The sequence below is a fragment of the Oncorhynchus tshawytscha genome, linkage group LG12, assembly GCF_018296145.1.
Source record: "Oncorhynchus tshawytscha isolate Ot180627B linkage group LG12, Otsh_v2.0, whole genome shotgun sequence".
NCBI lineage: Eukaryota > Metazoa > Chordata > Actinopteri > Salmoniformes > Salmonidae > Oncorhynchus > Oncorhynchus tshawytscha.
Genome location: NC_056440.1, coordinates 6,758,290 through 6,782,689, shown reverse-complemented (window position 1 = coordinate 6,782,689; position 24,400 = coordinate 6,758,290). Strand labels below are relative to the sequence as shown.

Below are 24,400 nucleotides of genomic sequence, written 5' to 3'. Positions count from 1 at the left end.
CACTACTATAGATCAGGACTGGCACCCTATTCCCTATATAGTACACTACTATAGACCCTATTCCCTATGTAGTACACTACTATAGACCAGAACCCTATGGCACCCTATTCCCTATATAGTACACTACTATAGACCCTATTCCCTATATAGTACACTACTATAGACCCTATTCCCTATAATATACACTACTATAGACCCTACTCCCTATATAGTGCACTACTATAGACCCTATTCCCTATATAGTACACTACTATAGACCCTATTCCCTATATAGTACACTACTATAGACCCTATTCCCTATAATATACACTACTATAGACCCTATTCCCTATATAGTGCACTACTATAGACCCTATTCCCTATGTTGTGCACTACTATAGACCCTATATAGTACACTACTGTAGACCTTATTCCCTATATAGTACACTACTATAGACCCTATTCCCTATATAATACACTACTATAGAACCTATTCCCTATATAGTGCACTACTTTAGACCAGAGCCCTATTCCCTATATAGTACACTACTATAGACCCTATTCCCTATATAGTGCACTACTTTAGACCAGAACCCTATGGCACCCTATTCCCTATATAGTGCACTACTTTAGACCAGAACCCTATGGCACCCTATTCCCTATATAGTGCACTACTTTAGACCAGAGCCCTATTCCCTATATAGTGCACTACTGTTGACCAGAACCCTATTCCCTATATAGTGCACTACTTTAGCCCAGAGCCCTATTCCCTATATAGTGCTCTACTGTTGACCAGAGCCCTATTCCCTATATAGTACACTACTTTAGACCAGAGCCCTATTCCCTATATAGTGCTCTACTGTTGACCAGAGCCCTATTCCCTATATAGTGCTCTACTGTTGACCAGAGCCCTATTCCCTATATAGTGCACTACTTTAGGCCAAAGCCCACGTTAGTGCACTGCATAGTGCATTGTTTGAGTGCAGAGCTGAAGTGGAGAACACCTCATTTAAAGGGTCCGTTTATAAACCATTCATAAGGTGTTTATAAACCATTCATAAGGTGTTTATAAACCATTCATAAGGTGTTTATAAACCATTCATAAGGTGTTTATAAACCATTCATAAGGTGTTTATAAACCATTCATAAGGTGTTTATAAACCATTCATAAGGTGTTTATAAACCATTCATAAGGTGTTTATAAACCATTCATAAGGTGTTTATAAACAGCACACCACTCATCATTTATGAATCATTACTCCCACGTGTAAACGTTAGTTATTTCAGACATTTATATTTCACAACATCCTGTGTTGTGTGATTATTCTGTTACCAGGTACTGATGGGTGATTATTCTGTTACCAGGTACTGATGGGTGATTATTCTGTTACCAGGTACTGATGGGTGATTATTCTGTTACCAGGTACTGATGGGTGATTATTCTGTTACCAGGTACTGATGGGTGATTATTCTGTTACCAGGTACTGATGGGTGATTATTCTGTTACCAGGTACTGATGGGTGATTATTCTGTTACCAGGTACTGATGGGTGATTATTCTGTTACCAGGTACTGATGGGTGATTATTCTGTTACCAGGTACTGATGGGTGATTATTCTGTTACCAGGTACTGATGGGTGATTATTCTGTTACCAGGTACTGATGGGTGATTATTCTGTTACCAGGTACTGATGGGTGATTATTCTGTTACCAGGTACTGATGGGTGATTATTCTGTTACCAGGTACTGATGGGTGATTATTCTGTTACCAGGTACTGATGGGTGATTATTCTGTTACCAGGTACTGATGGGTGATTATTCTGTTACCAGGTACTGATGGGTGATTATTCTGTTACCAGGTACTGATGGGTGATTATTCTGTTACCAGGTACTGATGGGTGATTATTCTGTTACCAGGTACTGATGGGTGATTATTCTGTTACCAGGTACTGATGGGTGATTATTCTGTTACCAGGTACTGATGGGTGATTATTCTGTTACCAGGTACTGATGGGTGATTATTCTGTTACCAGGTACTGATGGGTGATTATTCTGTTACCAGGTACTGATGGGTGATTATTCTGTTACCAGGTACTGATGGGTGATTATTCTGTTACCAGGTACTGATGGGTGATTATTCTGTTACCAGGTACTGATGGGTGATTATTCTGTTACCAGGTACTGATGGGTGATTATTCTGTTACCAGGTACTGATGGGTGATTATTCTGTTACCAGGTACTGATGGAATGTCTACCAATGGCAAGCCCATCTTTTAGTGAGAAATTACACCATACAAGACAGCCCTTTGCATAGGCAGCCCTTGGCAAAGACAGCCCTTTGCATAGACAGCCCTTTGCATAGACAGCCCTTGGCATAGACAGCCCTTGGCATAGACAGCCCTTGGCATAGACAGCCCTTGGCATAGACAGCCCTTGGCATAGACAGCCCTTGGCATAGACAGCCCTTGGCATAGACAGCCCTTGGCAAAGACAGCCCTTGGCAAACAGCCCTTGGACAGCCCTTGGCATAGACAGCCCTTGGCATAGACAGCCCTTGGCATAGACAGCCCTTGGCATAGACAGCCCTTGGCATAGACAGCCCTTGGCAAAGACAGCCCTTGGCAAAGACAGCCCTTGGCAAAGACAGCCCCTGGCAAAGACAGCCCCTGGCAAAGACAGCCCCTGGCAAAGACAGCCCCTGGTAAAGACAGCCCTGGTAAAGACAGCCCTTACAGTCAATCCGATGGACAATCGTGACTCAGTGATGATGTGCATCTACAAATGTATGCACATAGATGACAAGTGAGGCACACACACACACACTCAAAGGTCACCCACTCACTTCTTGATTTCGTCCTCCACGGCGGTCACTCCGTCTTTATGTGGAAGCAGCACTTTGAGAGAAGCACTTCCAAAATCACACAGAACATAACTCCCATTATCACTCAGGAGGATGTTCTCTACCTGGAGGAGAGAGACAAACCTTTCGTAAGAGATGGACAGAAGGGGGAGATGAAGGTAGGGGGGAAAAAAAGAGGACGTGAATGATTGAAAGCGACATTGATGGATGGAGGAAAGAGTCTGTCTGTCTGTCTGTGACAGAGAGAGAGACAGAGAGAGAGAGACAGAGAGAGAGAGAGAGAGAGAGAGAAGTGGGGAGTGTGTCCCTGACTGCCCAAATTACAATGTGGATGGTGAGGTAGCTGGACTACTAAAGCTGGCCAATAGAAAACGAGTTTATTCACAGGACTTGGACAGGTTCTGTTTTGTTGACTATTTTAGTCCACAGCAGAGAGATATGCCAAGATACACAAAACATTACTGAGGGAGAGAGGAACGAGTGGGGAACAGGATGAATATTAGATTGAAAGGGACACAAAGGGTGAAATGATGGGAGAAGGAGAGGGGGGGGGACAGCGACACAAAGGACAGAAGGGGAAAGAGAGCTGAATGACAGACACACACAGTCTTGTACAGCTTGTACACCTTGTGGGGACACACAATTCAGTCCCATTCAAAATCCTATTTTCCCGAAACTTAACCCTTACACCTAACCCTAAAACCTTAACCCTAAACATAACCCTTAACCCTAACCCTAAACCTAGCTTCTAACCCTAAACCTAGCTTCTAACCCTAAACCTAGCTTCTAACCCTAAAACTAACCCTAAACCTAGCTTCTAACCCTAAACCTAGCTTCTAACCCTAAAACTAACCCTAAACCTAGCTTCTAACCCTAAAACTAACCCTAAACCTAGCTTCTAACCCTAAAACTAACCCTAAACGTAGCGTCTAACCCTAAACCTAGCTTCTAACCCTAAAACTTACCCTAACCCTAGCTTCTAACCCTAGCTTCTAACCCTAGCTTCTAACCCTAACTTCTAACCCTTACACCTAACCCTAACCTGTACTCTAACCTGTACTCTAACCCTAAACCTAGCTTCTAACCTTAAAACTAACCCTAAACGTAGCGTCTAACCCTAAACGTAGCGTCTAACCCTAAACGTAGCGTCTAACCCTAAAACTTACCCTAGCTCTAACCCTAAAACCCTAGCTTCTAACCCTAACCCTAGCTTCTAACCCTAAACCTAGCTTCTAACCCTAACCCTAAACCTAGCTTCTAACCCTAACCCTAAACCTAGCTTCTAACCCTAACCCTAAACCTAGCTTCTAACCTTAAAACTAACCCTAAACGTAGCGTCTAACCTTAAAACTAACCCTAAACGTAGCGTCTAACCCTAAACGTAGCGTCTAACCCTAAACGTAGCGTCTAACCCTAAAACTTACCCTAGCTTCTAACCCTAACCCTAGCTTCTAACCCTAACCCTAGCTTCTAACCCTAGCTTCTAACCCTAACCCTAGCTTCTAACCCTAAACCTAGCTTCTAACCCTAAAACTAAACCTAGCTTCTAACCCTAACCCTAAACCTAGCTTCTAACCCTAACCCTAAACCTAGCTTCTAACCCTAACCCTAAACCTAGCTTCTAACCCTAACCCTAAACCTAGCTTCTAACCCTAACCCTAAACCTAGCTTCTAACCCTAAAACTAAACCTAGCTTCTAACCCTTACACCTAACCCTAACCCTTACACCCAACCCTTACCCCTAACCCTTACACCTAACCCTTACCCCTTACCCCTTACACCTAACCCTTACCCCTTACCCTTACCCCTGCCCAGGCTGGGCAGACCCCCGTGTTAGGACAGGCTGGGCAGACCCCCGTGTTAGGAAGATGGAGAAAGGCGGAGGTAGAGGGGGGGGGGGGATTAAGGATAAGCGCATTGTGGCAGACGATAGGAAGAGGGGGAGAAGGGGTAAAGGATGAAGAGGAAGAGAGAATATGACAGAGGAAGAGGAGCATTGAGAGTTGGACAATGAGTAGAAGGACACCTATACAGAACAGAGAAACACAAATGATGTGGTGAAGGAGAGAGTAGAGAGGAGCGAGAAGGACCGAGGTCTGTTTCTTCTCCTTACCTTCAGGTCCCTGTGTATGAGGTGTGTTACACTGATGTGTGTGTGTGTTTTTCTTCTCCTTACCTTCAGGTCCCTGTGTATGAGGTGTGTTACACTGATGTGTGTGTGTGTGTGTGTGTGTGTGTTTCTTCTCCTTACCTTGAGGTCCCTGTGTATGACAGGGGTTCTACACTGATGCAGCCTGGCCACAGCCTCACAGGTATCAGTGAAGATGGTCAACACCTCCGGCTCCGTAAACCCTATATGGAGACGCTGATTCATCTGCTTCACTACCTGACCAGCTGGGGGAGGGAGGGAGAAGAGACAGGAGAAGGGAGGAGAAAGGGGGTGAAGGAGAGGGGGAGAGAGAGAGATGGGGAGGGAGAGGAGATGGGGGAGGGACAGGAGAGTGAAAAAGAGGGGGAGAATGAGGTAGTGGGTGAGAGAGGAGAAGGAGAATGTTTAAGTTACAATCCAGGGTCAATAAGAAGAGAAAAATTAGAGGAATATTTGTTGAACTCTGAAGTATATTTGTATCTGTATGTTCAATTTTAAAAAAAGACATTACCGGACCGAACAACTGTATGAAAATGGAAGAGGGGGGGGAGACCCAAAACTCCTACCTTTACAGTACTCCATGAGGATAAGGACCTCCCAGACACTGTCCCCTACGGAGTTGATGGTAGAGTCCAGGTAGTTCACTATGTTCTTATGACCTGACAGCTCTTTCTGCAGAAGGAGGAGGAGGAGGACATTCTAAGAGATCGATACAGAGATCGATACAGTGCATTCGGAAAGTATTCAGACCCCTTGACTTACTCCACATTTTGTTACATTACAGCCTTATTCTAAAATGGATTCAAATGTTTTTATTGTTCCCTCAATCTACTGTGGATTGAGGACATTGGGGGCTTATTCTCCTCATAGAAGTGAAGTCCGTCATCAGTCCAACCATCAGGTGTTGGTCTTTGTTTCTTAGTGTTCACGTCCTGTCCCAGTGTGTCACAGCCCCCTCACATCTACAGTAGTCACAGCCCCCTCACATCTACAGTAGTCACAGCCACCTCACATCTACGGTAGTCAAAGCCACCTCACATCTACAGTAGTCACAGCCCCCTCACATCTACGGTAGTTACAGCCCCCATCACATCTACAGTAGTTACAGCCCCCTCACATCTACAGTAGTTACAGCCCCCACCTCACATCTACGGTAGTTACAGTCACCTCACATCTACGGTAGTTAGTCACAGCCACCTCACATCTACGGTAGTTACAGTCACAGCCACCTCACATCTACAGTAGTTACAGCCACCTCACATCTACAGTAGTTACAGCCACCTCACATCTACAGTAGTTAGTAGTCACAGCCACCTCACATCTACAGTCTAGTTACAGCCACCACACATCTACAGTAGTTACAGTCAGCCACCTCACATCTACAGTAGTTACAGTTACAGCCACCTCACATCTACAGTAGTTACAGCCACCTCACATCTACAGTAGTTATCTACAGTCACAGCCACCTCACATCTACGGTAGTTACAGCCACCTCACATCTACAGTCACAGCCCCTCACATCTACCAGTAGTTACAGCCACCTCACATCTACAGTAGTCACAGCCACCTCACATCTACAGTAGTCAGAGCAGCCACCTCACATCTACAGTAGTCACAGCCACCTCACATCTACAGTAGTCACAGTTACAGCAGCCACCTCACATCTACAGTTAGTTACAGCCACCTCACATCTACAGTAGTCACAGCCACCTCACATCTACAGTAGTCACAGCCAGTTACAGCCACCTCACATCTACAGTAGTCACAGCCACCTCACATCTACAGTAGTTACAGTCACCCACCTCACATCTACAGTAGTCACAGCCACCTCACATCTCTAGTCACAGTCAGTTACAGCCACCTCACATCTACGGTAGTCACAGCCACCTCACATCTACAGTAGTTACAGTTACAGCCACCTCACATCTACAGTAGTCACAGCCACCTCACATCTACAGTAGTCACAGCCACCTCACATCTACAGTAGTTACAGTTACAGCCACCTCACATCTACTAGTAGTTACAGTCACAGCCACCTCACATCTACAGTAGTCACAGCCACCTCACATCTACAGTAGTTACAGCCACCTCACATCTACAGTAGTTACAGTTACAGCCACCACACATCTACAGTCACATCTACGGTAGTTACAGCCACCTCACATCTACGTAGTCACAGCCACATCTCACACAGCCTCACATCTACAGTAGTCACAGCCCCTCTACATCTACATCTACAGTAGTCACAGCCACCTCACATCTACAGTAGTACAGTAGTCACAGCCACCTCACATCTACAGTAGTCACAGCCACCTCACATCTACAGTAGTCACAGCCACCTCACATCTACGGTAGTTACAGCCACCTCACATCTACAGTAGTCACAGCCACCTCACATCTACAGTAGTCACAGTCACAGCCACCTCACATCTACAGTAGTCACAGCCCCCTACAGTAGTCACATCTACAGTAGTTACAGCCACCTCACATCTACAGTAGTTACAGTTACAGCCACCTCACATCTACAGTAGTCACAGCCACCTCACATCTACAGTAGTTACAGTCACAGCACCTCACATCTACAGCCCACCTCACATCTACAGTAGTTACAGCCACCTCACATCTACATCTACAGTAGTTACAGTTACAGCCACCTCACATCTACAGTAGTTACAGTTACAGCCACCTCACATCTACAGTAGTTACAGCCACCTCACATCTACAGTAGTTACAGCCACCCACCTCACATCTACAGTAGTTACAGCCACCCACCTCACACAGTAGTTACAGCCACCTCATCTACAGTTACAGTCACAGCCACCTCACATCTACGGTAGTTACAGTCACATCTACAGCAGCCACCTCACATCTACGGTAGTTACAGTCACAGCCACCTCACATCTACGGTAGTAGTCACAGCCACCTCACATCTACGGTAGTTACAGCCACCTCACATCTACAGTAGTTACAGTTACAGCCACCTCACATCTACAGTAGTCACAGCCACCTCACATCTACGGTAGTTACAGTCACAGCCACCTCACATCTACAGTAGTCACAGTCACAGCCACCTCACATCTACGGTAGTTACAGTTACAGCCACCTCACATCTACGGTAGTTACAGTCACAGCCAACTCACATCTACGGTAGTTAGTTACAGCCCCCTCACATCTACGGTAGTTACAGTCACCTCACATCTACGGTAGTTAGTTACAGCCACCTCACATCTACGGTAGTTACAGTCACCTCACATCTACGGTAGTTACAGCCACCTCACATCTACGGTAGTCACAGCCACCTCACATCTACAGTAGTTACAGCAGTAGTCACAGCCACCTCACATCTACAGTAGTTACAGTTACAGCCACCTCACATCTACAGTAGTTACAGCCACCTCACATCTACAGTAGTAGTTACAGCCATCCTCACATCTACAGTAGTTACAGCCACCTCACATCTACAGTAGTTACAGTCACAGCCACCTCACATCTACGGTAGTTACAGTTAGCCACCTCACATCTACGGTAGTTACAGCCACCTCACATCTACGGTAGTCACAGCCCACCTCACATCTACGGTAGTTACAGTTACAGCCACCTCACATCTACGGTAGTTACAGTCACATCTACGGTAGTTACAGTCACAGCCACCTCACATCTACGGTAGTTACAGTCACAGCCACCTCACATCTACGGTTACAGTCTACAGTCACAGCCACCTCACATCTACGGTAGTTACAGTCACAGCCACCTCACATCTACGGTAGTTACAGTTACAGCCACCTACGGTAGTTACACCCACATCTACGGTAGTTACAGCCACCTCACATCTACGGTAGTTACAGTTTACAGTCCAGCCCCTCACATCTACGGTAGTTACAGTCACAGCCACCTCACATCTACAGTAGTCACAGCCACCTCACATCTACAGTAGTCACAGCCACCTCACATCTACAGTAGTCACAGCCACCTCACATCTACAGTAGTTACAGCCACCTCACATCTACAGTAGTCACAGCCACCTCACATCTACAGTAGTCACAGCCACCTCACATCTACAGTAGTCACAGCCACCTCACATCTACAGTAGTCACAGCCACCTCACATCTACAGTAGTAGTCACAGCCACCTCACATCTACAGTAGTCACAGTTACAGCACCTCACATCTACAGTAGTCACAGCCACCTCACATCTACAGTAGTCACAGCCACCTCAGTTACAGCCACCTCACATCTACAGTAGTTACAGCCACCTCACATCTACAGTAGTCACAGTAGTCACAGCCACCTCACATCTACAGTAGTTACAGCCACCTCACATCTACAGTAGTCACAGCCACCTCACATCTACGGTAGTTACAGTCACCACTCACATCTACGGTAGTTACAGCCACCTCACATCTACGGTAGTTAGTTACAGCCACCTCACATCTACAGGTAGTTACAGTTACAGCCACCTCACATCTACAGTAGTAGTTACAGTTACAGCCACCTCACATCTACACAGCCACCTCACATCTACAGTAGTCACAGCCACCTCACATCTACGGTAGTTACAGTCACAGCCACCTCACATCTACAGTCTACATCTACAGGTAGTTACAGTCACCTCACATCTACGGTCAGTTACAGTTACAGCCACCTCACATCTACGGTAGTCACAGTCACCTCACATCTACGGTAGTTACAGTTACAGCCACCTCACATCTACAGGTAGTCACAGTCACCTCACATCTACAGTCACAGCCACCTACATCTACAGGTAGTTACAGTCACAGCCACCTCACATCTACGGTAGTTACAGTCACAGCCACCTCACATCTACAGTAGTTACAGCCACCTCACATCTACAGTCACCTCACATCTACGGTAGTTACAGTCACCTCACATCTACGGTAGTTACAGTAGTCACAGCACCTCACATCTACGGTAGTTACAGTAGTCACACATCTACGGTAGTTACAGCCACCTCACATCTACCACCCCTCACATCTACGGTAGTTACAGTCACAGCCACCTCACATCTACGGTAGTTACAGTCACAGCCACCTCACATCTACGGTAGTTACATCTACAGTCACAGCCACCTCACATCTACGGTAGTTACAGTCACATCTACGGTAGCCAGCCACCTCACATCTACGGTAGTTACAGTTACAGCCACCTCACATCTACAGTAGTTACAGTTACAGCCACCTCACATCTACGGTAGTTACAGTTACAGCCACCTCACATCTACGGTAGTTACAGTTACAGCCACCTCACATCTACGGTAGTTACAGCCAGCCACCTCACATCTACAGTAGTCACAGCCACCTCACATCTACGGTAGTTACAGTCACCTCACATCTACAGTAGTTACAGTCACAGCCACCTCACATCTACAGGTAGTCACAGCCACCTCACATCTACGGTAGTTACAGTTACAGTCACCTCACATCTACGGTAGTTACAGCCACCTCACATCTACAGTAGTCACAGTCACCTCACATCTACTACGGTAGTTACAGTTACAGCCACCTCACATCTACAGGTAGTTACAGCCACCTCACATCTACGGTAGTCAGTTACAGCCACCTCACATCTACGGTAGTTACAGTCCACCTCACATCTACGGTAGTCACAGCCACCTCACATCTACGGTAGTTACAGTCACCTCACATCTACGGTAGTCACAGCCACCTCACATCTACGGTAGTTACAGTCACCTCACATCTACAGTAGTCACAGTCACCTCACATCTACGGTAGTTACAGTCACCTCACATCTACGGTAGTTACAGTCACCTCACATCTACGGTAGTTACAGTCACCTCACATCTACGGTATTCACAGCCACCTCACATCTACGGTAGTTAGTCACCTCACATCTACGGTAGTTACAGTCACCTCACATCTACGGTAGTTACAGTCACCTCACATCTACGGTAGTTACAGTTACACCCCATGCTTCCTGAAGCACCTCCCACAAGTTGGATTGGCTTGATGGGCACCTCCTACGTACCATACGGTCAAGCTGCTCCCACAACAGCTCAATAGAGTTGAAAACCTGAGACTATAATGGAGTGGCCAGCACAGACAAAATACCAGCAGACTGCTTCTTCCCCAAATAGTTATTGCATAGTTTGGAGCTGTGCTTTTGGGTTATTGTCCAGTTGTAGGAGGAATTGGCTCCAATTAAGCATTGTCCACAGGGTATGGCGTTGCAAAATGGAATGATAGCCTTCCTTCTTCAAGATCCCTTTTACCCTGTACAAATCTCCCACTTTACCACCACCAATGCACCCCCAGACCATCACCCCCAGACCGTCACCCCCAGACCATCACATTGCCTCCACCATGCTTGACAGATGGCGTCAACCACTCCTCCTGCATCTTTTCTTCATCTCACAAAATGTTCTTCTTTGTGATCCAAACACCTCAACCTTAGATTCGTCTGTCCATAACACTTTTTGTTTTAGTCTTCCTCTGTCCAGTGTGTTCTTTCGCTGATCTTAATCCTTTCTTTTTATTGGCCAGTCTGAGATATGGCTTTTTCTTTGCAACTCTACCAAGAAAGCCAGCATCCCGGAGTCGCATCTTCACTGTTGACATTGAGATGAAGCTGCCAGTTGAGGACTAGTGAGGCGTCTGTTTCTCAAACTACACACTAATGTACTTGTCCTCTTGCTCAGTTGTGCACTGGGGCCTCCCACTCTTTCTATTCTGGTTAGGGCCAGTTTGTTCTGTTCTGTGAAGGGAGTAGTATACAGCGTTACATGAGATCTTATGTTTCTTGGCAATTTCTCGCATGATAGCGCCTTAATTTCTCAGAACAAGAATAGAATGACAAATTTCAGAAGAAAGGTCTTTGTTTATAGACATTTTGAGACAGGTAGTGTACATATTACTCATGGTTTAAGTCAGCAAACCCCACAGAAAACAACTAGCTGTTGAGTTAGACAGGGGTAAAAAATTGGGGGGAAACATGTTCATCTACTCTCTTAGAGGTAATTCAGTTCAAATAACAAGTGGATTTTCTGGATGGCGTAAAACATTAAAGACAAATTCAAGCTAAGGCTGTCACAATTACTGTATTACCAGCGGTTACGGACAAAGACCATCATTAAAATAAAATGTCAACCGTTTAAAAAATATATATAAATTGTGGAACGAACAGCTGATGGCATTCAAGTGGTTGAGTCCCTTTCTGCACTAACAGACTTAACGAGAATTAAACGTTGTTGCTCCTTTGCCGAAACAAGCAAGGTTCCACGCTAATGGAGAATGTTCATTCAAATGTGGGAAAAACAAGAGGTAGACTCAAGAGAAATGACGTTGTCACGAGCAGAAACGCAGATATTGAGATACAAGACTTCGCTCTCACACCGTATCTGCAAGGGTTCGCTTCACGCCGTTAAGGGCGTGGTAGGTACGGGGACCAAAACAGCCGAGAAATCGAGCCCAGCATTGTTGTAGAAGAAATCGATTATTATCTTTATTTTGTCCCGTAATTTCTCTGAGTCTACCTCTAACTGGGCTCAAGAGTGGTGCAGGGGTCTAAGGTACTGCATCACAGTGCAAGAGGCTTCACTACAGTCCCTGGTTCGAATCCAGGCTGAATCATATCCGGCCATGATTGGGAGTCCCATAGGGCGGCGGCACAATTGGCCCAGCGTCGTCCGGGTTACTGTTCCTAGGCCGTCATTGTAAATAAGTATTTGTTCTTAAACTGACATGCATAGTCAAATAAAAGTTTAAACCATTTATTTTATTTATTTTTAAACTGATGTGTCCCTGTAATGTCCATTAACTTGAATAACCTTATTTTTTTTAAATAAATAAATCACAGCACATACTGATGGGTACACTTCTGGCGTTTACTTCCTGCTTTGCTCCCATTGGTACACTCACAATGTCCGCCAGTCTGACCCATTATGCCATCATTGACTGGAATGGGTACCCCTGTTTTATTCATTATATTTCTGTGGCAGCACATGCAGTCAGGAGCGGAGAAAATGTGCATTGAACGGTTATTACGGTGACCACAGTCCTTTGTGGGTTTTAGTCTGGGTTTCTGCATAAACACTTTGTGACATCTGCTGATTTTTTTTTTTTTTTTTGATTTGGCTGGCCAATAACAGTCATCCAAAATTCAAATGACAGTCACAGACCTAAGTCAAGTAATCGTGTTAAGGAGCAAACACACACACACACACACAGTCTCTCACACTCTATGCCCACCATAATAGTGATCTCTCTCTTGTAGATGTTGAGGTCAGGGACGTTGTTGACGTACATCCTCTTGAGAGCGCAGCGCATGCCACTCTGTGTCCGGGCCAGGAACACCACAGAGAAACCGCCTGGAGAGAGGAGCCAGAAGGAGAACAGTTAGGATCATACACATGTTGAGTACACACACACACACAGTTCACGTGCTCCTGGGTACGTCTCTCTCTCTCTCATTAGTGGACCGAGCAGGAGGCTTCAAAAGACCTGTTGATCTGTTGCATCGCCAGGAGAAAGAAGTACCCTACTGTCATGATGTTGCCCTGTTTGGGTACAGCAAGCCCCATCCCCCTTTCCTCCTTCAACTAGGCTGCTGTGGTCAGAGAGAGGTCGTAAATTCCTGAGGATCTCCTCATGGCCACACTGTATAAGAGACAGAGTGAAGATTCATAAAGAACAAAAGAATTTCTTCCATCTCACAGAACTCGAGGTCCCAACAACATTTATGTTCCGGAGAAGGTATAAAAGATTGGTGAAGAATCCAGCTACGAACTGGTCCGTTTGTTACAACTTGGGGAAGCTCATGGGAGACGGTGTGGCCATATTACCATAACGCTGTTTATATAATAGCCTCAGATATGAGGTTTACATCTAATTGTTGTACAAGATGAATGAGTGAGTATGACACTGTTTACACAATTTTACAATGTGATTTTGGACTGTTTAACAAAGGAAAACTCAAAGGGAATTGGACTTAACTAAATCAGAGGACCGCCCCTGAGCCCAGTTAGGGTCAAACATCCTGGGACAGCCCTTTTCTGCAATTCCAAATAAAAACCCAACTTTGAGAAATTATCACCAGACCATGTTTTCCTCCATTAGGAGAGGACGAAGGTTGTAGACCATTGCTGAATCTTTTAATCATACCACGTGGTTCAACTCTTAGACTATCGATACCAACAGAATAAGAACAAGTCTTTGATATGAATTACTAGTCTGCAGCTAGGAATTCGGTATCATTGAAGGCGAAGAACGACAACCGCCGAAACATCTATTCTATAACGGATGAAGGAATGTTACTCTGAACAATCTACTCTAACCACAACAGAGAGAGAGAGAGGGAGAGAGACAGACAATTCTACAAAAGAAAAACTTTTCACCAGCGATCAAGACGACACACTGAGCGTATAAATATATATATTGATTGCAATTGTTCCCGAATGAGTGAGCGTTCATGTGTAAAGGATTAGTATTTAAATTGTTATAATTATCAACTCTGTGGTGACTTCTCAGCTGACCCCCACTCCCCGTTTTAGCCGCCATGCCGGTTTAGCCCACTAGGGGCACATTCTCCTATCATTCCTTGTAACCATATTTACTTTGTTTATGCATTTCTGTGAATCACTTCAAATCAAATCAAATTTTATTTGTCACATACACATGGTTAGCAGATGTTAATGCGAGTGTAGCGAAATGCTTGTGCTTCTAGTTCCGACAATGCAGTAATAACCAACAAGTAATCTAACTAACAATTCCAAAACTACTGTCTTATACACAGTGTAAGGGGATAAAGAATATGTACATAAGGATATATGAATGAGTGATGGTACAGAGCAGCATAGGCAAGATACAGTAGCTGATATCGAGTACAGTATATACATATGAGATGAGTATGTAAACAAAGTGGCATAGTTAAAGTGGCTAGTGATACATGTATTACATAAGGATGCAGTCGATGATATAGAGTACAGTATATACTTATGCATATGAGATGAATAATGTAGGGTAAGTAACATTATATAAGGTAGCATTGTTTATATATTTACATCATTTCCCATCAATTCCCATTATTAAAGTGGCTGGAGTTGAGTCAGTGTCATTGTCAGTGTGTTGGCAGCAGCCACTCAATGTTAGTGGTGGCTGTTTAACAGTCTGATGGCCTTGAGATAGAAGCTGTTTTTCAGTCTCTCGGTCCCAGCTTTGATGCACCTGTACGGACCTCGCCTTCTGGATGATAGCGGGGTGAACAGGCAGTGGCTCGGGTGGTTGATGTCCTTGATGATCTTTATGGCCTTCCTGTAACATCGGGTGGTGTAGGTGTCCTGGAGGGCAGGTAGTTTGCCCCTGGTGATGCTTTGTGCAGACCTCACTACCCTCTGGAGAGCCTTACGGTTGTGGGCAGAGCAGTTGCCGTACCAGGCGGTGATACAGCCCAACAGGATGCTCTCGATTGTGCATCTGTAGAAGTTTGTGAGTGCTTTTGGTGACAAGCCAAATTTCTTCAGCCTCCTGAGGTTGAGGCGCTGCTGCGCCTTCTTCACGATGCTGTCTGTGTGAGTGGACCAATTCAGTTTGTCTGTGATGTGTATGCCGAGGAACTTAAAACTTGCTACCCTCTCCACTACTGTTCCATCGATGTGGATAGGGGGTGTTCCCTCTGCTGTTTCCTGAAGTCCACAATCATCCTTAGTTTTGTTGACGTTGAGTGTGAGGTTATTTTCCTGACACCACACTCCGAGGGCCCTCACCTCCTCCCTGTAGGCCGTCTCGTCGTTGTTGGTAATCAAGCCTACCACTGTTGTGTCGTCCGCAAACTTGATGATTGAGTTGGAGGCGTGCGTGGCCACGCAGTCGTGGGTTAACAGGGAGTACAGGAGAGGGCTCAGAACGCACCCTTGTGGGGCCCCAGTGTTGAGGATCAGCGGGGAGGAGATGTTGTTGCCTACCCTCACCACCTGGGGGCGGCCCGTCAGGAAGTCCAGTACCCAGTTGCACAGGGCGGGGTCGAGACCCAGGGTCTCGAGCTTGATGACGAGCTTGGAGGGTACTATGGTGTTGAATGCCGAGCTGTAGTTGATGAACATGTACTTTACTACCAACATTTAGTAATAAATAAATGATTTAAGACAATTGATGTATGGATGACTCAGTGAAGACTGGGTTCGTGCAGATGTGATTCATAGAGGAGACGGAATGACCACAGTAGGAGGCAAGTACACGTGTGTACACTGATAGTACTATTCTAGATAGTACTATGGGATTTTGTCATTCCTGTGACAGGGCAGTAGAGCATGATTCTCATTGCACAGTCTGCTCAGGGAGAATCACCACCGACTCGTTACAGTGTGCTCAGGGGGAATCACCACCGACTCGTTACAGTGTGCTCAGGGGGAATCACCACCGACTCGTTACAGTGTGCTCAGGGGGAATCACCACCGACTCATTACAGTCTGCTCAGGGGGTGTGCTCAATCACCACCGACTCATTACAGTCTGCTCAGGGGGAATCACCACCGACTCATTACAGTCTGCTCAGGGAGGATGAGCCACACCCCCCTACCCAGAGCACCACACAGAACAGCAGTTAATACATTAGAGGAGAAGCCAGACACCTCACATGCCCTCTGGATAGGCAAATCACCATGACAACAGAGCAGGTTAACCTCCTCATCATGCAAACTAAGTATGTCGGGGTTTAAAGCAGGCAGGAAGGAACAACCTTAATTAAAGTGAATTGAGTTAGCCGAAGGGAAATTCTGAAATGGACTTAATGTTAAACACAGCCAGACTTATCATTATCAGTGTTGGGAAACTGTTCTTGTTTCTGACTGTAGATGCATTGCAGTCCAATACAAAAGTGCAATCTGGGAATCTGACCATTGCAATCAAACGTTAACCAGCCCTCTTCAACTCAAGCTGTGCCGAGTGAGAACTCAAAAAAAACAAAAAACAGCCGCAGTTGAAACCAGAGAGCAAAACTAAATCAAATCTTGACTGAACTCCCAGTCAGTATGTACCCCATCTCGTGGTCACTGCCTGTTCTGAATATGAACAGAGAGGATGTATTGGGGTAAAGATAACTAGTGTTTTTATGAGCAGCTTCATTGTTCTTCCCTGTATGACATGATTATTTGGATAATGGAGCTCGTTCCACAAAAGCCTGGGTGACATTCTTCAGTTACAGTACTGAGGCCTCGTTTCACATGCAGTAACAAAAGCACTAAATAATTGTTAAATCATTGGGAAATCTGAACAGTTAGTCCTCGGGGTTTTGCCTGCTACATGAGTTCTGTTATACTCACAGACATGATTCAAACAGTTTTAGAAACTTCAGAGTGTTTTCTATTCAAATCTATGAATAGTATGCATATCTTATATTCTTGGCATGAGTAGCAGGAAGTTGAAAGTGTGCACGCTATTTATCCAAAAGTGAAAATTCTGCCCCCTATCCCCAAGAGGTTAAAAGGGAAAGGCACATTAAAAGGAAAGAATCTGTACTTTACTACCAACAACAGTCAGTCAGCAGAAACCAAACCGGTTTGTTGGCCTAGATTTTTTGTTTTGTTCATTTTGTACTGCTTTGCTCTGCTGGCGCATCCTATTAAAACCAACTGGGCCTAAGGGTATCTCAAAAACAACCTGTTGTGTCTCAAACGGCATCCTATTTCCTATGAGGTGAACTGCTTTTAAACAAGACCCATAAGGCTCTGGGGTCCAAAGTAGTGCACTACAGTGCCTTCAGAAAGTGTTCACACTCCTTCACTTACACATCTTGTTGTGTTACAGACTGAATTTAAAACTGATTAAATTGAGATGTGTCACTGGTCTACACACACACACACACACACACACACACACACACACACACACTACCCCATAATAAAGTGGAATTTTGTTTTTACAAATTAATAAAAAAATGAAACGCTGAAATGTCTTGAGTCAATAAGTATTCAACCCCTTTGTTATGGCAAACCTAAATAAAGTTCAGGAGTAAAACATGTGCTTAACAAGTCACATAATAAGTTACATGGACTCACTCTGGGTGCAATAAGTGTTTAAAAAAAAGTTTTAATGACTACCTCATCCATGCACCCCACACATACAGATAATTGTAAGGTCCATCAGTCAAGCAGTGAATACAGATTCAACCACAATGACCAGGGAGATTTTCCAATGACTCGCAAAGAAGGGAACCCATAAGTAGGTGTTTTTTTTTAAGCAGATATTGAATATCCCTTTGAGCATGGTGAAGTTATTAATTACACCACCCAGTCAAGATGGAAGTCAGTACAGAATACAAAATATTAAAAAACATACATCCTGTTTGCAATAAGACCAAAGTAAAACTGCAAATAAAATATTGCAAAGAAATTAACTTTCCGTCCTGAATACAAAGAGTGAGAGTGAGCAAGACATATAGTAAACACTGTATATAGTATGTTGACCAACCACCTTGATTTCGGTCTTATGAAGCAACTTTGGATTTTTTATATATAATATATATATATATATATTTATTTTTTAAATATTTTTTTACATTGGATAAAAGCAGAGACACAGAGCTAGAAATGGTACTTCATACACTACAGCTCAGGAACAATGGGAAAGTAATTCTGCTTTGAAAGTTGATCAACTTGTAACCTCACTTTTGATAAAATGGCCTTTGAATATTTTTTGGTGCCTACTGGAGAGCTCTTCTTTGTCTACACCCTCTTCAGCTTTAACCTCCACTACTTCCAGACACCAATGAGAGAACACCTCACTCTGACCATTTTACTCACCCTGGTAGAGCTGGTTAGGCTGTTTCATGTTATCTAGAGTGTTGGTGAATGTGACTGTGCTGCTGGCTACAATTTACACTTTTTTTGCCGACGTTTACTGACACCGACCATATTCACCAGGTGTTGAGCGTTAGTAAATTCATCAGTTATTCTTCACTCCGTCACACTCAGACGAAAGTGCTCTGAAATAGGAGCAGAGACTGAATTTACGAATGCACCCGAAATAGTTACTTGCATAGTGGAGTCTTTTGTTAAGACATGTAGCTAGCTAAACAATTAACCTTAATCCCAACACATGACGTTACTACCCTGCATGAATCTGCAGGTAGTTAACTTCTTATGGCTGCAGGGGCAGTATTGAGAAGCTTGGATGAAAAGGTGCCCAGAGTAAAATGGCCAGCTCCTCAGTCTCAGTTGCTAATATATGCATATTACTTTAGTATTGGATAGAGAACACTCTAAAGTTTCCAAAACTGTCAAAATATTGTCTGAATATAACAGAACTGATACTGCAGGCGAAACCCTGAGGAAAATCAAACCAGGAAGTGGCTTCTATTTTGAAAACTCCATGTTGCATAGCCTGCCTTTGCTCCATTTAAAGGGATATCAACCAGATTCCTTTTCCTATCGCATCCTCAAGGTGTCAGTCTTCAGACATAGTTTCAGGCTTTTAATTTGAAAAAATGAGCCAGAAAGATAACATCGCGTCAGGTGTTCGCATGAGTTTTGCTCGCACAACAGAGTTTGGGCAGCCATTGCCTTTCCCTCTCCTACTGAAAAATACAGTTGTGGTTGATATATTATCGATTATATATTTTAAAAACAACCTGAGGATTGATTAGAATTTTTTTTGAAAGTTTGCGTTTCTCCTCTCCTGTGAAGTAGTGGCCTGCGACATAGGCCTAGTTTCCTGAAACAGGTCACATATTTTTGTGTTATGGGGGGAGGACAGACAGACAAACTCAACATACTTTAAAATGACTCAAACCAAATTAAAACTGTAGAATGATAATGGACCTACATTCACAGTGTATTGACCATGTCCAGCTCACTAATAATCACTGAAAAGGAAAGCTAGTCAATCAGGGAGTATTGAAAAGAAAGAAAAAAGGACAGGGGACTATTATTTGCAAATTCTGACAGCGAGAAAATAACCAATTAACTAAATAACCAAAACGCTCTCGCTCTCTCTACTGAGCCTGCCGGTCTTTCCCTCTCTGACGGGAGCCATATGGTTCCTGATCAGGTTCTCACTAAAATCAAAGCTCTGTTGCTTTAGTTCACACACTCTGCCATGCCAGCCACGGAAGTGCAGCGGCTATAGACTCCATTATTCCCCCAGAGTGCCTCAGGACGGATGATTTCTTAGGAGGCTTTGTACCCTGCGTACCAGTGTGTGTGTGTGTGTGTGTGTGTGTGTGTGTGTGTGTGTGTGTGTGTGTGTGTGTGTGTGTGTGTGTGGACAAAAGGAAGCCTCTGTACAGGAGATTGGTCCTGGCTACTAGGCTTGGGCGGTATACCGTATACAGGGGTATTTGGAAACGAGATGTTTGTTTTTAATACCATTGAATAACATTTTAAGTGTTTGTAGCTACTTTTTAAGTAACCTGCATTCAACTTGTGCAATACATCAGGAAGTAAAGCAGATCACGTTAATTTCATCGGTCACGTTATGAAGCTTCCCATAGTTCCCCAGAACAGCTGAGCCAGTCACATTATGAAGCTTCCCATAGTTCCCCAGAACAGCTGAGCCAGTCACATTATCAAACTTCCCATAGTTCCCCAGAACAGCTGAGCCAGTCACATTATCAAACTTCCCATAGTTCCCCAGAACAGCTGAGCCAGTCACATTATCAAACTTCCCATAGTTCCCCAGAACAGCTGAGCCAGTCACATTATCAAACTTCCCATAGTTCCCCAGAACAGCTGAGCCAGTCACATTATCAAACTTCCCATAGTTCCCCAGAACAGCTGAGCCAGTCACATTATCAAACTTCCCATAGTTCCCCAGAACAGCTGAGCCAGTCACATTATCAAACTTCCCATAGTTCCCCAGAACAGCTGAGCCAGTCACATTATCAAACTTCCCATAGTTCCCCAGAACAGCTGAGCCAGTCACATTATCAAACTTCCCATAGTTCCCCAGAACAGCTGAGCCAGTCACATTATCAAACTTCCCATAGTTCCCCAGAACAGTCACGTTAGTTTGTAAATAGCACAACGGGAGAAGCTGTGTACAGGGGGTCACATTTTATTTGGAAAATTAAGTGTTATTTTTTTTGCTTTAATAGAGTGAACATTGACGTGCAACTATATTTTTATTTCTCAAAAAATACATTTGTGCAACACAGTCAGCAGAAATCATCTTAATTTATCAGATGACAACAGAAGAGCAACTGTATTTGGCTGGTATTAAATTCTCTTACAATGACAAAGCAAGGTCTTCATTGCAAAAGCAATGCACGGCCATCATTTCCTAATGTTTTTGCTTAAAGTTCATCTTGCATTTTACCTAAGAAGACTAGGCTAGCTACACCAAGAAAAGTACCAGAGAAAATGAGCTACACATTAGTCAGAGCGCTGTCTGCTGATAAAATGCCCTTCACAAATTAGGCGGAGAAGTGCAACTGAAGGACAAAATGAGTCTGATGCCGAGCAGAAATTACAATAAGAAGCATTTTAGAATGGCAAGATATTTCTTATGCATTTCCTATTTTTTCCGGTGAAAAAAAAGACGTTTAATTTTCTAGTTATTTAAATAAGTGGTTGACTTACTAAAGTGACGGGGAATCATAGTGTTAGGTTTCCGTCGTGTTTGATAAGTCAAAGCCCTGCAATCTTCTGATTGTCTTGCGTTTTTTTTCTCTCCACTGTTCTCGGTCTGCTCCTCCCCCATCTTTTTTTAAGCAGAGCATGCAGGCCCGTCGCCCTAGCGACTCCAGACTCCACACAGACACAACATGTACTCATGCTGCTCCAGAGCCAGTACTGTTCTTCCTTCAGACTAGCATGCGTTGTTTATTTGCACAATGTTTCTCGTTCACATAAGCTTGTAGATGTCCAAATTCCCCCCAAAAAATGACATTCGGTAGCTCCTAAATATACAGTACCAGTCAAAAGTTTGGACACAGCTACTCATTCAAGGTTTTTTTTACATTGTATAATAATAATGAAGATATCAAAACTATGAAACAACACATATGGAATTATGTAGTAAGCAAAAAAGTTTGACTCAAAATAGATTTTAGATTCTTCAAAGCAGCCACCCTTTGCCTTGATGAAAGCTTTGCAAAGAAGAGCACATATTGGTAGATAAATTACTTTTAAAAAGCAGACATTGAATATCACTTTGAGCACGGTGAAGTTATTAATTACACTTTGGATGGTGTATCAATACAGCCAGTCACTACAAAGATACAGGCGTCCTTCCTAACTCAGTTGCTGGAGAGGAAGGAAACTGTTCAGGAATTTCACCATGAGTCCAATGGTGACTTTAAAAAAGTTACAGAGTTTAATGGCAATTATAGGAGAAAACGGAGGATGGATCAACAACATTGTAGTTACTCCACAATACTAACCTAAATGACAGAGTGAAAAGAAGGAAGCCTGTACAGAATAAAAATATACCAAAACATGCATCCTGTTAAAAGTAAGGCACTAAAGTAAAAATACTGCATGTGGTGGCTGCATCATGTTATGGATATGCTTGTCAAAGGCAAGGACTAGGGAGTTTTTTAGGATAAAAATTCAACTGAATAGAACTAAGCACAGGCAAAATCCTAGAGGAAAGCCAGGTTCAGTCTGCTTTCCAACAGACACAAATGCACCTTTCAGAAGGACAATAACCAAAAACACAAAGGCCAAAAAAATATACACTGGAGTTGCATACCAAGACAACATTGAATATTCACGAGTAGATACAGACTTAGACTTAAATTGGCTTGAAAATCTATTGCAATACTTGAAAATGTTTATCATTGCTAATCAACTAATGTGTATAATCCAGGTGTGCAAAGACACACAGCTGTACTCACTGCCAACGGTGATTCTAACATGTACTCACTCAGGGGTGTGAATAGTTATGTAAATTAGATATTTCTGTATTTCATTTTCAATACATTGCAACAATAAACATCTCACTGTGGTTATGGGGTATTGTGTGTAGATGGGTGAATAATTGTTTTTATTTAATCTATTTTGAATTCAGGATCTAAGAACAAAAAGTGGAATAAATCAAGGGGTATGATAACTCTCTGAAGGCAGAGTATAATCTTACCCAGATTAACAATGTAATCATGTTCAAGGCAAAGTGCCCTCTAAAATAATCAGCAGCAGAGTGAAGGGAGAGGAGAATCATTTTATTCCTTCATGCATTTTTAAGTAGAAAGTCCTTTTAACAAGGCACCAGACGTGACCTTCTCAGTTGTTCGACAAAACAAAATCTCTTCTACCTTGGCCAGCGCTGTGTGTGTGTGTGTGTGTGTGTGTGTGTGTGCGCGTCAAGCCCAGAGGAAAGAAAAGCAAAGGAGGGGAGATGACGTTGCAGCCTGGGCTTTAGTGGAGGCCGGGCGAGGTCATGGTGCTGAAGCCTGGGCTTTAGTGGAGGCCGGGCGAGGTCCTGGTGCTGAAGCCTGGGCTTTAGTGGAGGCCGGGCGAGGTCCTGGTGCTGAAGCCTGGGCTTTAGTGGAGGCCGGGCGAGGTCCTGGTGCTGAAGCCTGGGCTTTAGTGGAGGCCGGGCGAGGTCCTGGTGCTGAAGCCTGGGCTTTAGTGGAGGCCGGGCGAGGTCCTGGTGCTGAAGCCTGGGCTTTAGTGGAGGCCGGGCGAGGTCCTGGTGCTGAAGCCTGGGCTTTAGTGGTGGCCGGGCGAGGTCCTGTGCTGAAGCCTGGGCTTTAGTGGAGGCCGGGCGAGGTCCTGGTGCTGAAGCCTGGGCTTTAGTGGAGGCCGGGCGAGGTCCTGGTGCTGGAGCCTGGGCTTTAGTGGAGGCCGGGCGAGGTCCTGGTGCTGGAGCCTGGGCGAGGTCCTGGTGCTGAAGCCTGGGCTTTAGTGGAGGCCGGGCGAGGTCCTGCTGCTGAAGCCTGGGCTTTAGTGGAGGCCGGGCGAGGTCATGGTCCCTGAATCTAGAGCACAGATGGGGAAAATTCCCCAGTAATGACAGGCCTACTTCACAACACCCACACAGAAGGCGTAACAGACTTCAACCAACTGGATTACTATTCCAATAGACTGTCAGGGCTGCCAAAGCAAGAGGAGGAGTAGAAAAGAGAAACCCAATAAGGAAAATGGGGGGGGGGACAGGAGGATTGGCTTCATAAAAAGGGACAAACACAGATGGTGTGTGTGTGGTTCTGTTCAGGCATGAAGCAGATAGTTTCATGCATTTGATGCATGATGTCATTGATGATGACATCGTGTTTTCTGTTATTATGGAGTTCTCCCCCTCTCTGGGTTCATCAGAGAACAGACGACCCCTCCCTCTCTCTGGGTTCTTCAGAGAACAGACGACCCCTCCCTCTCTCAGGGTTCTTCAGAGAACAGAGGCCCCAACCTGTAAAACGTTATCCCACCCTTACATCCCTCCCCCAGTACTCCCCATTCATTCCTCCCCATTCATCACTCCCCCATTCATCACTCCCCCATTCATCACTC

At 44.4% G+C, this 24,400-nt stretch overlaps 1 protein-coding gene across 2 annotated transcripts in view; it reads right to left on the bottom strand.

Moving 5' to 3' along the window:
- Positions 1–24,400, bottom strand: part of LOC112262511 (BMP-2-inducible protein kinase-like) — an 85,193-nt gene that overhangs the window by 34,248 nt on the left and 26,545 nt on the right. For both annotated transcript variants that reach the window (XM_042331258.1, XM_042331259.1), the window contains exons 2-5: positions 13,210–13,328; positions 5,554–5,659; positions 5,090–5,232; positions 2,821–2,942 (exon numbers count right to left, since the gene is read on the bottom strand). In XM_042331258.1, the coding sequence (XP_042187192.1) occupies positions 2,821–2,942; positions 5,090–5,232; positions 5,554–5,659; positions 13,210–13,328 (490 nt within the window). The remainder of the gene's footprint in view (positions 1–2,820; positions 2,943–5,089; positions 5,233–5,553; positions 5,660–13,209; positions 13,329–24,400) is intronic.